The sequence below is a fragment of the Neovison vison genome, chromosome 4, assembly GCF_020171115.1.
Source record: "Neovison vison isolate M4711 chromosome 4, ASM_NN_V1, whole genome shotgun sequence".
NCBI classification, from domain to species: domain Eukaryota; kingdom Metazoa; phylum Chordata; class Mammalia; order Carnivora; family Mustelidae; genus Neogale; species Neogale vison.
This window is the reverse complement of record NC_058094.1, coordinates 64,721,874-64,736,860: the sequence shown is the minus strand read 5'-3', so window position 1 is coordinate 64,736,860 and position 14,987 is coordinate 64,721,874. Positions and strand designations below refer to the sequence as shown.

The 14,987-nt window shown below is 35.8% G+C and overlaps 1 protein-coding gene across 1 annotated transcript in view; it reads left to right on the top strand.

Moving 5' to 3' along the window:
• Positions 1 to 14,987, top strand: part of PREX2 (phosphatidylinositol-3,4,5-trisphosphate dependent Rac exchange factor 2) — a 297,053-nt gene that overhangs the window by 197,913 nt on the left and 84,153 nt on the right. The window contains exons 33-34 of the mRNA XM_044245489.1: positions 3,471 to 3,573; positions 10,179 to 10,322. Coding sequence (XP_044101424.1) covers positions 3,471 to 3,573; positions 10,179 to 10,322 — 247 coding nt within the window. The remainder of the gene's footprint in view (positions 1 to 3,470; positions 3,574 to 10,178; positions 10,323 to 14,987) is intronic.

Sequence of the window (14,987 nt, the reverse complement as noted above, 5' to 3'; positions counted from 1 at the left end):
TGGAGGGAAAGGGGAATGGGAAGGACTCCCAGTGGATGTAGGCTTTCTTTTTTGGGGTGATGAAAATGTTTTAAAATGGAATGTGCGGTGTCTGGGTGACTCAGTTGGTTAAGCAACTGCCTTCAGCTCAGATCACAATCCTGGAGTTCCAGGATTGAGTCCCACATCAGGCTCCCTGCTCAGTGGGGATACTGCTTCTATCTCTGACCCTCTCTGCTCTCATGCTCTCTCTCTCTCTCCCATACGCTCTCTCTTAAATAAATAAACCAAATAAATATTTATTTATTTATTTATTTATTTAAAGATTTTATTTATTTATTTGACAGAGAGAGATCACAAGTTGGCAGAGAAGCAAGCAGAGAGAGAGAGGAGGAAGCAGGCTCCTTGCCAAGCAGAGAGCCCGATGCAGGACTTGATCCCAGGACCCTGAGATCATGACCTGAGCCAAAGATAGAGGCTTAACCCACTGAGACACCCAAGTGCCCCTAAAATCTTTTCAAAAAATTAAAAAATAAAATAGAATGTTATGATGATTGCACAACCTTGTGAATATACACCCCTAGCCATGAGATTGTATACTTCGGGTAAATTGCTTGGTATGTAAATTATATCTCAATAAAGCTGTTAAGAAATTTAAAAAAGAATGGGCAAACATATTCAGATATCCTTGGAATACTGGAAATGTAGCTGTATGCCCTATGATTGTTCAACTCTTATTTTAGGATCTAAAAGCTTATAGATAATAAAGTTTACAGACATATAAACATATAAAATACGGGGAAAAAAGCACACAAAGGATTTGAATAGTATTTCTCCAAAGAAAATATAAAATGGCCACAAAGCACATGAAAAGGTGATCAACATCGTTAGTCCTTGGGGAAATGCAACTTAAAACTTCAATGAGATATATGACACTTGTGAGGGGGATAGCTGTCATCCAAAAGACAATCACAAGTGTTGGTAAGGAGAAATTGTAACCCTTTCATACATTGCAGGTGGGAATGTAAAATAGGGCAGCCATTTCTTAAAATTACATATATATATATTTTTAATTTGAATATGGTTGACATACAATGTGACGTTAGTTTCAGATATACAACATAGTGATTCAACTTTTCTATATGTTATGCTATGCTCACAAGTGTAGCTACCATCTGTCACCACACAATACCATTACACTATCATTAATTACGTTCCCTGTGCTGTGCTTTTTATTTATTTATTTTTCCTTATGCTGTGCCTTTTATTCCCATGACTTACTCATTCCACAGCTGGAAGCCTGCATCTCCCACTCCCTTTTATCCATTTTGCCCATCCTTCCCTTTGGGAACTGTCAGTTCATTGTGGTATTTATAGATCTGATTCTGTCTTTTGTTTGTTTAATCATTTGTTTTGTTCTTTAGATTCCACATCTGAGTGAAATCATATGGTATTTGTCTTTCTCATTCTGACTTATTTCACCTAGCATTATACCCTCTAGATCCATCCTTGTTGTCACAAATGGCGAGATCTCATCTTTTTTATGGCTGAGTAATATTCATGTGTGTATGAGTGAAGTAAGCCAGTTGCAAAATACCACATATTATCTGGGTCCATTATTATGTTATGTGAGAAACAGGCAAACTTCAGAGATTAAAACTAGACTAATGCTGGGGCTAAGGACTGGGGCTTGCCTAAGTCCTTGCCTGGGGCTAAGGACTAGGGAAAAGGATGTAGGGAGTAAATGCTAATGGTATGGAGTTCCTTTGTAGGGTGGTACAAATGTTATAAAATTAGATTATGGTGATAGTTGCACAACTCTGTGAATATACTAAAAACTGCTATGCTATGCACTGTAAATAGCAAATCTTATAATATGTGAATTAGATCTCAAGAAACTGTTTTTTTCTTAGTCTTTTGAAACCCATAACTTCATTTAAAAAGTTGATAAAAATCCAAAGTTTGCTTTAAAAAAAAAAAAGACAAAGAAACCTGTATTTTTATTCTGCCTTTGTAACAAGTGCATAAAAGACTCATACTATTGTGAAAAGTTCTCTGGGAGCTGCAGGCGCCAGCAGTGTGTATGTCCCTGAACTCTGAGCACAGTCTGTTATCACTTGGGTATCACTTTAGCCACATCTGCTGAAGCATCACGGCTTGCACTATAGCAATCAGTGGCCGACCTGTTTGGATCATTTCTTCCTTGTGTGTATTCCTCTTAATTGGGAAAATGCTGATTCTTCAGTCCTGTCCTTCTGATTCTAGATCCATGGCATACTCTTTCTACTTCAAAGGACTTAAAAAATAAGATCGTTAAACATTTATCCAGCACTTACTGTATACCATACATCACAATAGTACCAAACCAAGGGACAAAGGTGATCATTCTCTTAACTTTTTGGTTTCCATGCTATAGATCTTTGGGATCTGGAGTTGCCTTGCTGATCCTTTTTCATACAATGGACATTCTTTACTATCTCCTTCACCCTCTGTTCATACTGCCTGAAAAATATGGCTATAAGCTTACAGCAACTTTTAAAAATGCATATAAAGTGGTGCACCTAGGCACCTCTGTTGGTTAAGCATCCAAGTCTTGATCTCAGTTCAGGTCTTATCTCAGAGTCATGAGTCCAAGCCCTGTATTGGACTCCACACTGGGGTTGGAGCCTACTTAAAAAAAAAAAAAAATGTATAAATCATGTTAAAAATCATTATTTAACAGGATCATTGATATTCTTAAGAAAACAAATGTTTAAATGTTTAAAAGATAAGCTGTACATGATAAAGCTAATTATTCTTTCATCTTGCACATAACTGCTAATAGGAAAACCAGAATATATACTACAAAAATGATATTATTGAGACATACACTGAACTTGTTACCATATCTGGCCCTTACTTGCCTCAGCTGTAAATAGTATGCCATTAGAATGGAAGCAGTGATTAAAACAAACCAAACTGCATAGTCACAGGATTTTAGATTAAGGCCCTATAAAGGCAAGTAGGGTAAAAACAATTCTTGTCCCCAAGACTCTTGGAAGAAAAATCATTGCATACATGCAAATTACTTTTATTATTGTAAAACAAGTTGGCAACTATGTACTGTAGCTTTTCAATAAAATTATATTCTTGCTTTTTAGCTCTTACATTTTTAAGATTATAGAAGTTTAGAGGCAGATAGAAGTTAATTGTGTACACACTTACTAGTAAATGTTAAAAATCAGTATGGTTTGAATCTAGCTACAAAATAGACTGAAAAGTTGTATAGAACCATTTAGATAATCTAGAAAAGGAAGAATCTAAAACTATAAAAGAGACTTATAACTTTGAGGGATTTGTGGATTTCATTTTAGGCAGTAAATTCTTAGATAAGTGTTGGTAATTTGGTTTGCATATAAACAAAACACAAGTGAAGCTCCTTAAGTTCTGGTGATGTGATGTTCTATCCTATACAATTCTACCATATCATGTATTATTTCCTTTTCCTTCAGACAGATGAACAAGCCATGCTAGAAGATACACTGGTTGCGCTATTTGATTTGGAAAAAGTTTCTTTTTACTTTAAACCATCAGAAGAGGAACCACTGGTTGCAAGTAAGTAGTTAAATGGTTCACAGGTGTTTCAGAGAATATTTTTGGCATTAAACAACAACATATGGCGTAACTTTGATATTAATATATTTGATATATTGTTAAAATTATTTTAAACAAAATATTATATTTTGGGTAAAATAACTAATAATCACTAACTGGGCGACTGATAGAAAATATATATAATTTAAATCCATAGGTAATAGTAAACTCTATTTTTATCTATTATTTTGGCCTCCAAAAGTTTTCTTGTGTGTGTGTATCAAAATTTTGTGCTAGTCAAGATTTTTTTCCTAAAATAAAATATATAAATGACAAAGTTTACCATTTAACCAATTTTCAGTGTACAATTTAGTGGCATTAAGTACCTTCACAATGTTGTACAACCTTTTCCACCACCAATCTCCAAAACTTTTTCATCCTTGAAGAGAAACCCCATACTCATTACAGAATAACTTCCCATTCTTCCTCCACCAGTCCATGGTAACCTCTGTTCTGCCTTCTGTCTCTATGCAGGTGCCTAGAGTACTTTACATAAGAGGGATCATAGAATATTTGTCCTCTGTGCTGCTTTTTTCATGTCAATTTTTTAAAATAAAAGGACTTCCCTAATATTTCTGGCTCTATTAGTGGATAAACTCAATGGCTTCCAAGACTTTTATGCAAATATTTAACAATTATATAGCAAAACTGACTGCATTGAGTTTCCTTCCTTATTCCAGGTGATCCTATAGAGAATGTATTAGCAGGAAATGAATACAAGTGGTTAGGGCCAAGGAGAAAGAGAAGAAATATAAGTTATGTTCACATTGTATAAATTTAGATCTAAACCAGCCAAGAAAGACATAATTATTTGATTTGGTCATAATGGATAAAATTAATAATTCAGAAGGTGCAAACATATATTCTACATTTTTCCTAGTTTAGCAATGAAAATTATCCATCATTACATCTGAGTGTCAAATTTTAACATGTATAAATACAATTATATTAACTGTCTTGATTCGTTTATTCATCGTGTATGGTTTCCAGGATGGCAAGACCATTCCGGTCTTGCTGTCATATCTCCAGCACCCAGGAAAGTGCCTGGAATGAAAAAGGCAATTTTTCCCCAAGGAAATTAATGAACAAATATTAATTAAGTATATACAATCAGTAGGCAAATGGTTTTACAGTTATAAAAATGGAAGGAAAAACAGGTGTAAGGGATAAAGGAGAGAATTTCAACAGAACAGAGTTGTAACTAATGTTGCAAAGAAGTTACTTGATGAGTGGAATTGAAGGACTGAAAAGTATCCCTTCAATTTTGCAGTTTGCCATCATTAAGTCTCACAAATGAAATATTTTAGAAGCATACATTCAGAGAAATAACAATACTTAGGCTTTAATCTCTATATCTTCACTGCAAGTTATCATCATATATCTACCATTTCAACATTATCATGAATAGGTTTAAAATATATCTATCAATGCAAAAAATCTTTAGCAGTTTGTTGTTTTTCTGTTTCTTGTTTTTTCATCGGGGTGAGGGTATATATTACATAAGGTAGAAGATGTGAGTTTCTTCAGGGCTGGGAAAGGTTCTTTATTTTCATATTTCTAATATGAAGAATGATAAATAGGGACCCAATAAACATTTGTTTAAATCATTAATCATTTAATCTGATTTAAGAACAATAAGCATTGATTCATTCATCAGAAATTTCTTTTTTTTTTTTTTAAAGATTTTATTTATTTATTTGACAGAGAGAAATCACAAGTAGATGGAGAGGCAGGCAGAGAGAGAGAGGGAAGCAGGCTCCCTGCTGAGCAGAGAGCCCGATGCGGGACTCGATCCCAGGACCCTGAGATCATGACCTGAGCCGAAGGCAGCGGCTTAACCCACTGAGCCACCCAGGCGCCCCTTATCAGAAATTTCTTAAATGCCTACTTATGCCCAACCGCTAATCTAGGTGTTAGATAAGTAGAGCACTAAGCAAACATATCCCTTTTGGAGCTGGTATTCAAGTTGGGGGGAGATAAATAATAAGCCACATAAGTAAGTTAATCTGATCATAAGCTAGAAGACAATAATATGAATGTATAAGAGGAAATAGAAGAGAACAAAGGATAACAATGCAGGGGCAAGTGGGGGGTTGCAAATATTTAACAAGCTAGGAAAGCCTTACCAAAAAGAACACCCAACTTTTATATCAACATGGACGGGACTGGAAGAGATTATGCTGAGTGAAATAAGTCAAGCAGGGAGAATCAATTATCATATGGTTTCATAACCATATGAGGACATGGAGGACATGGGGAGATGGACAGGAGAAGTGAGTTGGGGGAAATCAGAGGGGGAGATGAACCATGAGAGACTATGGACTCTGAAAAGCAATCTGAGGGTTTTGAAGGGGCGGGGGGTAGGAGGTTGGGGGAGCCTGGTCGTGGGTATTATGGAGGGCATGTATTGCATGGAGAACTGGGTGTGGTGCATAAACAATGAATTCTGTTACACTGAAAAGAAATTAAATAAAAAAAAAAAAATGGGGGGGGGGAGGAAAACAAAGACCTAAAGGGGTGGAGGAGTGTTTGGAAGAGGGATGTTCCAAACTGTGAGGTGGAAACAGGTGTGGTATGCCCTCAGCATAGCAAGGTGTCCTCTGTGACTGGGGAGTTATGGGTGAGGAGAAAGAGTAAGGGATGAGAACAGAGAGGAAGCCAGATCATTGAAAGAACTTGACCTTTATAACTAAGCCACAGAGCAGAGGAATGACCTGATCTGGTGTACATACTGAAGACTGCCTCTGACTGCCGTGTTGACTAGAGCATTATTGGGGTCAAGGACAGAAGCAGAGCAACCCAGTTAGGAAGCTACTTCAGTGACCCAGGTTGAAAGATGACAGTGACTTGACCTTGGGGGTAGCTGTGGGGATGGTAAAAGTTCATTCTGTATGTATTAAATTTTGAAGGTAGAGAGAACAGAATTTTATTAGAGTTTCATCTTCACGGACAAATTAGAGAGAATGAGAACATGAATTATAATGTTAAGGATTCAGGTTATATTCAAGGGAGAACTTGGCAAGGGGGACTAATTGATAAGGATAATATTATTTAAACAGGTTGTATGGGTCTTCTGTGCACATGTATAAAGCAGAACATATTTTTATTTACTTTAATAATGTAGGCATAATTTTGCCAAAGGCAGAGAAACTCTATTTTCACAATATAACTTGTCTATTCTTTTAAATTTTGTTTGAGGAGTCATGAGCTCACAGGAGTACTGTTTTCCATTGTCCAAATAGGACACTACTGGTGAATGGTCTGTTGAACAAGCAGGCAAGGGATCCACGTTATAAGCTCAAGAAAATAATTTATGTATTGCATAGCTACCATGAGAGCTTTAACTTCAGTACATTGAAAAATATAATAAACATTAAAGATAAAATAATTAAGACCATGTAATTAATATCAGTATATAAATGCACATGTGTCTGTGACTAACATAAAAATTCTTATATATTTTTAAGTATTTCCACAAAGGATAACCTGAAAACAGTATAATCTGAAAACAGATTCCCTAGTGAAAGGTCACTTCCAATGCTACACTATTAGATATTCCAAGCAAGTTACTAATAGTGATGACAGCAGTATAGTTATCCTTTTAAGTTGATTCAGGAAGGAAGAGAATTTTTCAATACCCAAGTGTCATCACATCTTATTTAAGTGGTGGAAGGAAACTAGAACTTTATTATTAATTGCATGTGATTTGATCTTTCTGTAAGCTTAGAAGCAAAGAAGTCAGATCTGACAAATTTATTAATTTATATCACTGTAGTGAAGATTCCTTTGGCTGTGTGTCTTAGAGGGAAGGACCACAGGGGGAGGCATGAAAATATAAAGAGAACACTGATTTTGAAGATAAGAAACTTGAGTTCCAACCCTGTGCTCTTCTCATCGACAAACATGAGAGTACACGCTTTCCCAGACTCATGGGGCTTAAATAAGATAATGTATTCAAAAGTCTCCGGTATTATGTGAGGTTTGTGGTAGTATTCAGTAAATACTTGAATCAATCCTTCTTGCTTTATTACTCTGTGTTATTTTTCAAAAGCTGTATTTAGCATTTCTCATAGTCATATTTTTGCATTAAAAAATAATGAGAAATGTGGCATGCCAAGCAGGTAGAACTCAATTGTCTGGATTTAAGACATTTTATTTTCTGTGAAGAAATAATTACTAAGTACATACACCATACCAAACTAAGTTCTGAAGTTATAGTAGTGACTAAGTAAACACCCTGCTTTTGCAACTTAGAAACTAGTGGAGACACAAAGTGGGCAATGTAACCCATTACTGTCTAGGGAAAGTAAGATCTTTCCTGTGCCATATTATGTGCTTAGTGAAGACAGAGTAAGTGAGCTAAATGATTAGGTTGTATAAAACTAAATATATTTTATGGACAGTCTTCATGTTTTTGGAGAATAATATGATAGCAGATCCCCCCCTTTATGGTGATACAGGCAATTTTACTATAATAACTAAGGGAATTAATATTTTTCGAGCTTCCACTCTTTTCTTATGGGCTAGGCATTGTGCCTGAAACTGCGGATGTCATGGTGAATAGGACAGGCATGTCCCTATCTTCAGGAAGCTCACAACCTACTTGGGAGAAAACAAATGAGGAATCAACGACAAAGGTGATTAGGATCATGCTGACTAAATCCTATGCAGGAAATAAGCAATGCATAATGAATAAGGGTAAAGTGGTGACGTTTTAAGCGGTCCACAAGGAAGGGCTCTCAGCAGAAGTAGCTTTTATGCTGAAATCCAAAGGATCAGCAAGACCCAACCCTGCGGAGAGTCAAGGAAGAACAAATTTAGGTAAAGGGAACTGACTACTTCTTAGAGACTTACCTTCAAACTCATGGGCCCACTCAGTGATGGAGGGCCATGCTTACAGGGATGGGATGTTGAACCTCCTCTGCAGAATGAATCTCTCTGTAAGGTGGAACCAGAGAACTTTTCCTCATGCGATAATGTTTTTGAAGCCTTTAATTATTACGCAGTCCTAATAATCGAGTTTGTTTTTCATAGCATATGAATTTCCACAAATAAAAGGCAACAATTTTCAGCTCCACATTATTGTGCATTTATATAAGTATGCCAATTACTTTGAGAGAAAGGCTTCATTCTTTCCCTCTTAGATTTAACTTCATTTTAAATTTAATATGCTTGATAATGTTGGGTCATTTTCAGTTCCTTAGGTCCTAGTAGACCATCTTTTTATGTTCTTTGTTAGTCCTACAATGTGGAACTCCAACTGCTGCATTATTATTTTCCTTTCAAAAACATTATCCATTTGATAACAGAGATTGGCCACTTTGGTGTCAAAAAGTAAAGAAATGGAATTTTAAAAATTGAAATATAAATGAAAGATATTGCATGAAAAAGGGAACTAAAAGATACAAATAGTTATGTACATATCAGGATTTTCTTCAGTGTCCATATCCTTTATCTTTATTATAGAGCCAGGGAAAAATGGGATTTTTCCCAATCATTAAAATCCAGTTAATTTCTAACTCTTCAACTGAGAAATGTGTTCTCTTTCCTAAATCCAAATCCTTCATACCTCCCTGACTTGTAGATGTTAATACAATACCTTTGCTATTGATTGATCTAATTAGCTACATTTAATAAGAAACCTGGAATCTCTGCTCATTAATGAGTTTAAATAATCTATCAATCAATAAATAATCAATTATTTAAACTTGAACTCTGCTTTTACAAATAATTTTATTTAAGAAGCAGGTTAGAACTAATAAATATTGAGTCAAGAACATGTATTAAATGTCTACTATTTTTTTGTCTTAATTTTTAACTGGTTAATATAACTATTCTAGCTTTTTAGGAAGATTTTGCATTCTTTTTTTAGTGAACTGGATATTATTTGTCATGGATAAATGACATAAGATGAAAAGAATTTGTGATAGCACTGTGAAGTACTCCTACAGCATTGTAGCTTCTTGGGTTGGTTGCTTCTTGGGGTTTGGGTTTTTTTATTTTTTGGTTTTGGGTGATTAAATTTAGGATCTTTGTGAAAACAAGGAATTTCGACAGATAATTTCTAATGACTGCAGGGAATCAACGGAGGTAATACACTTTTGATCTGGTGCTCAGAGAATGGAACTTGGAAAACCCATGCTAATTTTGGTAATGGTTGCTATGTACCCAATTTCTTGTACACTACTTAGTAATCGTACCCCAAGGACTCATTTTGACTAAAATATGAATGAGGCAGATGCCCTGGGAGATTCTGATTCCAAACCATGTGTAACTAAACTTCTCATTTAGTTAAGTGAGACATCTGGAGTGTCAAAGTATAACAAAGTTTCCTATTGTAGAATTTTATATACAGTAAAGTAATAAATCTGTTGCTTTAGCTAATAGGAATCTGATTTAACACTTTTCCACTGAACAGAAAGTTTGCCTAACCTGAAGGTGACAAACATGGGTACTTTTAATGTATAAGTTTCTAGTGATTTTCAAGATTTTTTAAAAAGTTAGCAAATGTACTTTATAACATATCCTGATTTTTGGAAGTAATGTAACATTAAATGTCATTTTAGATATTCCTCTTACATATCAAGTAGAGGGAAGCCGGCAGGCTCTGAAGGTTTACTTCTACATTGATAGTTACCATTTTGAACAACTGCCTCAACGTTTGAAAAATGGAGGAGGGTTTAAAATTCACCCCGTTCTTTTTGCACAAGGTAACCTGTTTTCTTTTTTTACACATGTACTTAAATTATTTTATCTCTTGATTTTTTAAAAATACATGTAATTGTTATCATTGTGGGGATTTTTTTTCCATTAATTCAAAAATTCCTTCATAGTATCTAGGTAATATATTTACTTCTGGGAATGTTTATTAAGAAAACAATAAGATAAGGTTTAAATGTTTATTAAGTAGGACTGTAACTGTATTTATAATGGGGAAGCATGACCTGAGTGGTTGAAATAGTAGAGATAAATTAATTTGGCTTGGGGTACCTGGGTGGCTCAGTGGGTTAAAGCCTCTGCCTTCAGCTCAGGTCATGATCCCGGGGTCCTGGGGTCGAGCCCCACATAGGGCTCTTTGCTCAGCAGGGAGCCTGCTTGCCTTCCTCTCTCTGCCTGCCTCTCTGCCTACTTGTGATCTATCTGCCAAATAAATAAATAAAATCTTTTAAAAAAAAGATAAATTAATTTGGCTTAAATAAATTATGGGATAGTCATTAAAATTATGTGGTTAAAGATATTTTACTAGATAGAAAAAATTTGACAATATAAACATGCAGGTTACAAAAAAGAATTTCTGTTATAGATAATGCAATCCATTATCTTGAATATACTTAATGTACACAAAGTGTTTTCAGGATCATTGGGTGATTAAATTGATGATTTTTTTATTGTTTGAGTTTTCCTGTATTGTGCCATTTTTGGTTAGTAAAAATAGATTCCTTTTGTAAATAAAAAAATTTTGTTTTGGCAAATGAACAATGAATTTTAATGCAAGAGAAGAAATTGAGTTTAACATGGATAGGAAGATTCTTGTGGTGAACTGGTTTCCAAGGGAAGGTCCTGGATCTTTTTTATTTCTGGAGTCACAAAAGCAGCCTCAAGCTGATCAAAAGTCCGGATTATTCTAGTGTAGTTTCTTCTGGTCTATGATTTCTTTCTTTCTTTCTTTCTTTTTTTTTTAACTCATGCTGTGGTCACAAGATTATATCAATTTCCCTGAGCAATTCCATGGAGCATTTCATTTTTTTTTCTGTGGAGTTTTCAAGAACTGCATTGGTTTTGCTGTAGAATTTTTATATTCTAATAAAAAAATGAGTAGAGGAATAAAATCAATCTCTGTAACTGAAGAACAGATAGGCATATGAAATCAAAATCCACTGCCAAGTGAAAAATGCTTATACCATATGCATATTATTATAATTCTAAAAGATAAATTTCCCTTCCTTTGATTGACATTTCTTAAAAACAATGACTACCTCAGATATTTGTAAGAATACATTTTGGGAGAAGAAAATGTCGGGTGCAGAGATCTTAGGAGTTATTAGAAGTTATTTTCATTTTTCTTTGCAGGACTCTGGTAGGGTCCATATAGGTAATACAAGATTCTATAAAGGAATGGAAAAAAAAAAAAAGAAAGAAAGAAAAGAAAACAGCAAAAATAGACCTTTGGAGGTATGTTAGGAGAAGAGTTTAGCCTAAAATATGTTAAAAGCCATTACACAGAGAGATAGTTTTAGAAGAACAAAAAGGATGCTGGTCTGGAATATTAACTTTTATAGGGTTTAGCCAGAGTTTACGGTTGGACTCTGAAAAACAGTCTGAGGGGTTTGAAGTGGCGGGGGGGTGGGAGGTTGGGGTACCAGGTGGTGGGTATTATAGAGGGCACAGCTTGCATGGAGCACTGGGTGTGGTGAAAAAATAATGAATACTGTTTTTCTGAAAATAAATAAATTGGAAAAAAAAAAAAAAGATTCTTCACTTCCTTTCCTTTATTCCCCTTTTTAAAAATTCTGTCTTTGCAATCATGACTGAGATGACAGATGGCATTCTGCATCTTTTCCAAAAAAATTATTACATTTGTGACACATCAGCCATAAATAGCTAAATATTCATACCCAGCAGCAAATGTTCATAGGAAAAGGAAGAGTATTTTCCAAATAACCTCTATGTTATAATTGTGGCTAAAGCTAATTTTTAAAAAATCGCTAACTGTATATTATTTTAATGAATACAATATCAGTTTATCAAATGTAAAGAAAAACTGTAGATAACATTAGTCACACAGCAATAAAATGTGAAAAAGCCACAACAGAAAGATTTTCGCAGTCGAGGTCACAAAGAGGGAAAGATGACTGGGAAACAGCGTGTCTCATTAGCACCATGGCAGTGATAAGGCTGCTTCCGTAGAGGGGTTGTGGAAGTTCCTCTGCACTCACCAGACTCCCAGGAGGATTCATTATTACTCACTCTTACTATTCTTCAGATTGAGAGAAGCCCAGAAAAGTGAGCCTTAGCTGGAGTAGAGATTACCATCTGGTAACTGAACATGGTGGTAAATGAAGAGACTCCAGATGGTGTCTATTCTGGAGATGAACATTTACTCAAAGGGTTTCATGACTCTGATGGCTCCCTTCCTGGGGAGATCATCTAGAAGAAGCACGGTAAGGGAGCAAGTCATAGCCTGTGCTGCCACACATCTCCCTTCTTATGTATTTGTTGTAAATCAGCCTTGCTCTCAGCCTGAAACTTCCGGTCTCAGTGGCATGACTAAAACCTAAAACCTACATCCCCAAGGAGCATGATCCCCCTGTTTATTCTGTCCTTCTCAAGACAGGGTTGCTGCTTTGTCCATTTGCCATCAAATTTGGAAAAGGAAGTACCAAGAGGAACCTGAGTGGATTCACTGCATGTCAAACCTGTTCCTTTCTGCCCTCATAATGTAACAATAGTCCTACTTCCTTATGATGACCGGGATCCACTAGCCTTGCCAAGAAGGTGATGACCCTCCCTAAGTGCCTTGGCACAGGGGCCTCCAGTGCCCCCATGGCAGTGATAGCTTACGTTCAGAGGGACCCCTGCCTCGTCTCCTAGGGAAAGTGTGCCTCTTTGGTGATCAGTACCTTTTAAACCTGTAGAGCCAGAATTTCAGGGATGGAAAACACACATTCCCAAGTGAGGCACTGGGACTGATATTGTTTTAGGTTCTTAGAGCTGCCATAACAAACTACCACAAACTGGGTGGCTTAAAACAACAGAAATGTATCCTATCATCGTTCTGGAGGCTAAAAATCTGAAATCAAGATGCCCAAAGGCCGTGTGCTTCCTTGGAAGGCTCTAAGGATGAATCCTTCCTTACCTTCTAGCTTCTGGTGCTTTCCTGCAGTCCTTGGCATTCCTTGGCTTGTGACAATGTAATTATAGTCTCTGCTTCTAACTTCACACGACCTTCCTCCCTCTGTGTGTCCATCTCTGTATCTCTGTCCAGATTTCCCTCTTCTTAGGATAACAGAAGTCCTTGGATTTGGGCCCACCCTACTCCAGTTTGACCTCATTTTAAGTTGATGTCTCTGCAAAGACCCTGTATAAAACCTAAGTCACATTTGCACCCACCTGAGGTTAGGACATTTGTTAGATGTTTTTGGAGGACACAATTCAGTCCTCAACACAGGTTAAGCAGGGGCCTTTCTGGCTTCCACCCTTGGTTCCTGGACCCATGTATCCTACCCATTAGGGATGTGGCATCATTAAAAGTATTTGATTTTAGTTGTACTGTTTCCTCAAATATGGCATCTGTTCTTTGTCAAGTATTGTTAAGCACCTGTTCCCTGGGTCTCTTATGGTGGTTTTCCTTACACTAACTAGGACGTGCAATGCTGGTCCTTTATCCACAAACACACTTTTGTGTATATTTGTTTTTCAGCACTTATGAAAAAAGCTGGCACCACAAATGATAAATCCTAACTCTTGTTTTTTTATAAGCTGTCTTTTTATTTTCAGAGAATAATTAAAATTGACCAGAAACTTGAGCATTTTCTCTTCTATTATCTTTTTAAATTTTTTAAAAATCCCAGTATAGGGCATTTTCTCTTTTAAACAGAAGGGAACAGTGATAAACATTGCCATTTTCTAAGGTTCCTTCATTTGAAAAATTATTTTTCATTTCGAGTTTTTGCAAAACTCTAAGTTCTTTAAAAGATGAAGCCCTTGGTTTTCCCATGGGGTTTTATACAGTATTTGAGATTAAAGCATTAAATAGCTTTTTAAAAAAGAAGAAACAGTTCCCAGAATTGAGATTTCCTAAATGTTAGCGTCAGTCTATGAACACATGAACCCACCCCTCTTCAAAAGACAGAACCTTTCCCACATACTGGTCATGTTGGGATTGATAAAGCTTGTTTTCGTCACAGAAATTATGACCACTTCTGAATTCTGACCGGTCGTGACCAGTGCAGACGTCTTGTTTTATTTAACCATTTAAGTGTCTCCATGATGTCAGTAAAGAGTATTAGTTGATTGAAACTCCTCTTAAAATTATTCTTCAGGTATTCTATATTTTTTCTGATCAATCCCTTTCGTGGAAAAACCTTGAAATGGTATTTTGATTAAGAGGAAATGCAACTCATTTTCAGTCGTAGGATAATTTAACCTTTACTTTCCTCTAGTAGTCATTGCTTTGTTTTGTTTTGTTTTCACTGACTACCTACATTTGTTGGGGTGATTTATTCCCTCAAGTTCAAAATTGGTAGAAAGAAAACAAGCAAAGAAATTCATTGTATTTTCAATATTGCTTTTAATTAAATACTTTTAAATATTTATGCAACCAATAATGTCAATACTACTTTTATCTGAATAAAGATATTATCTGGATGAGAATA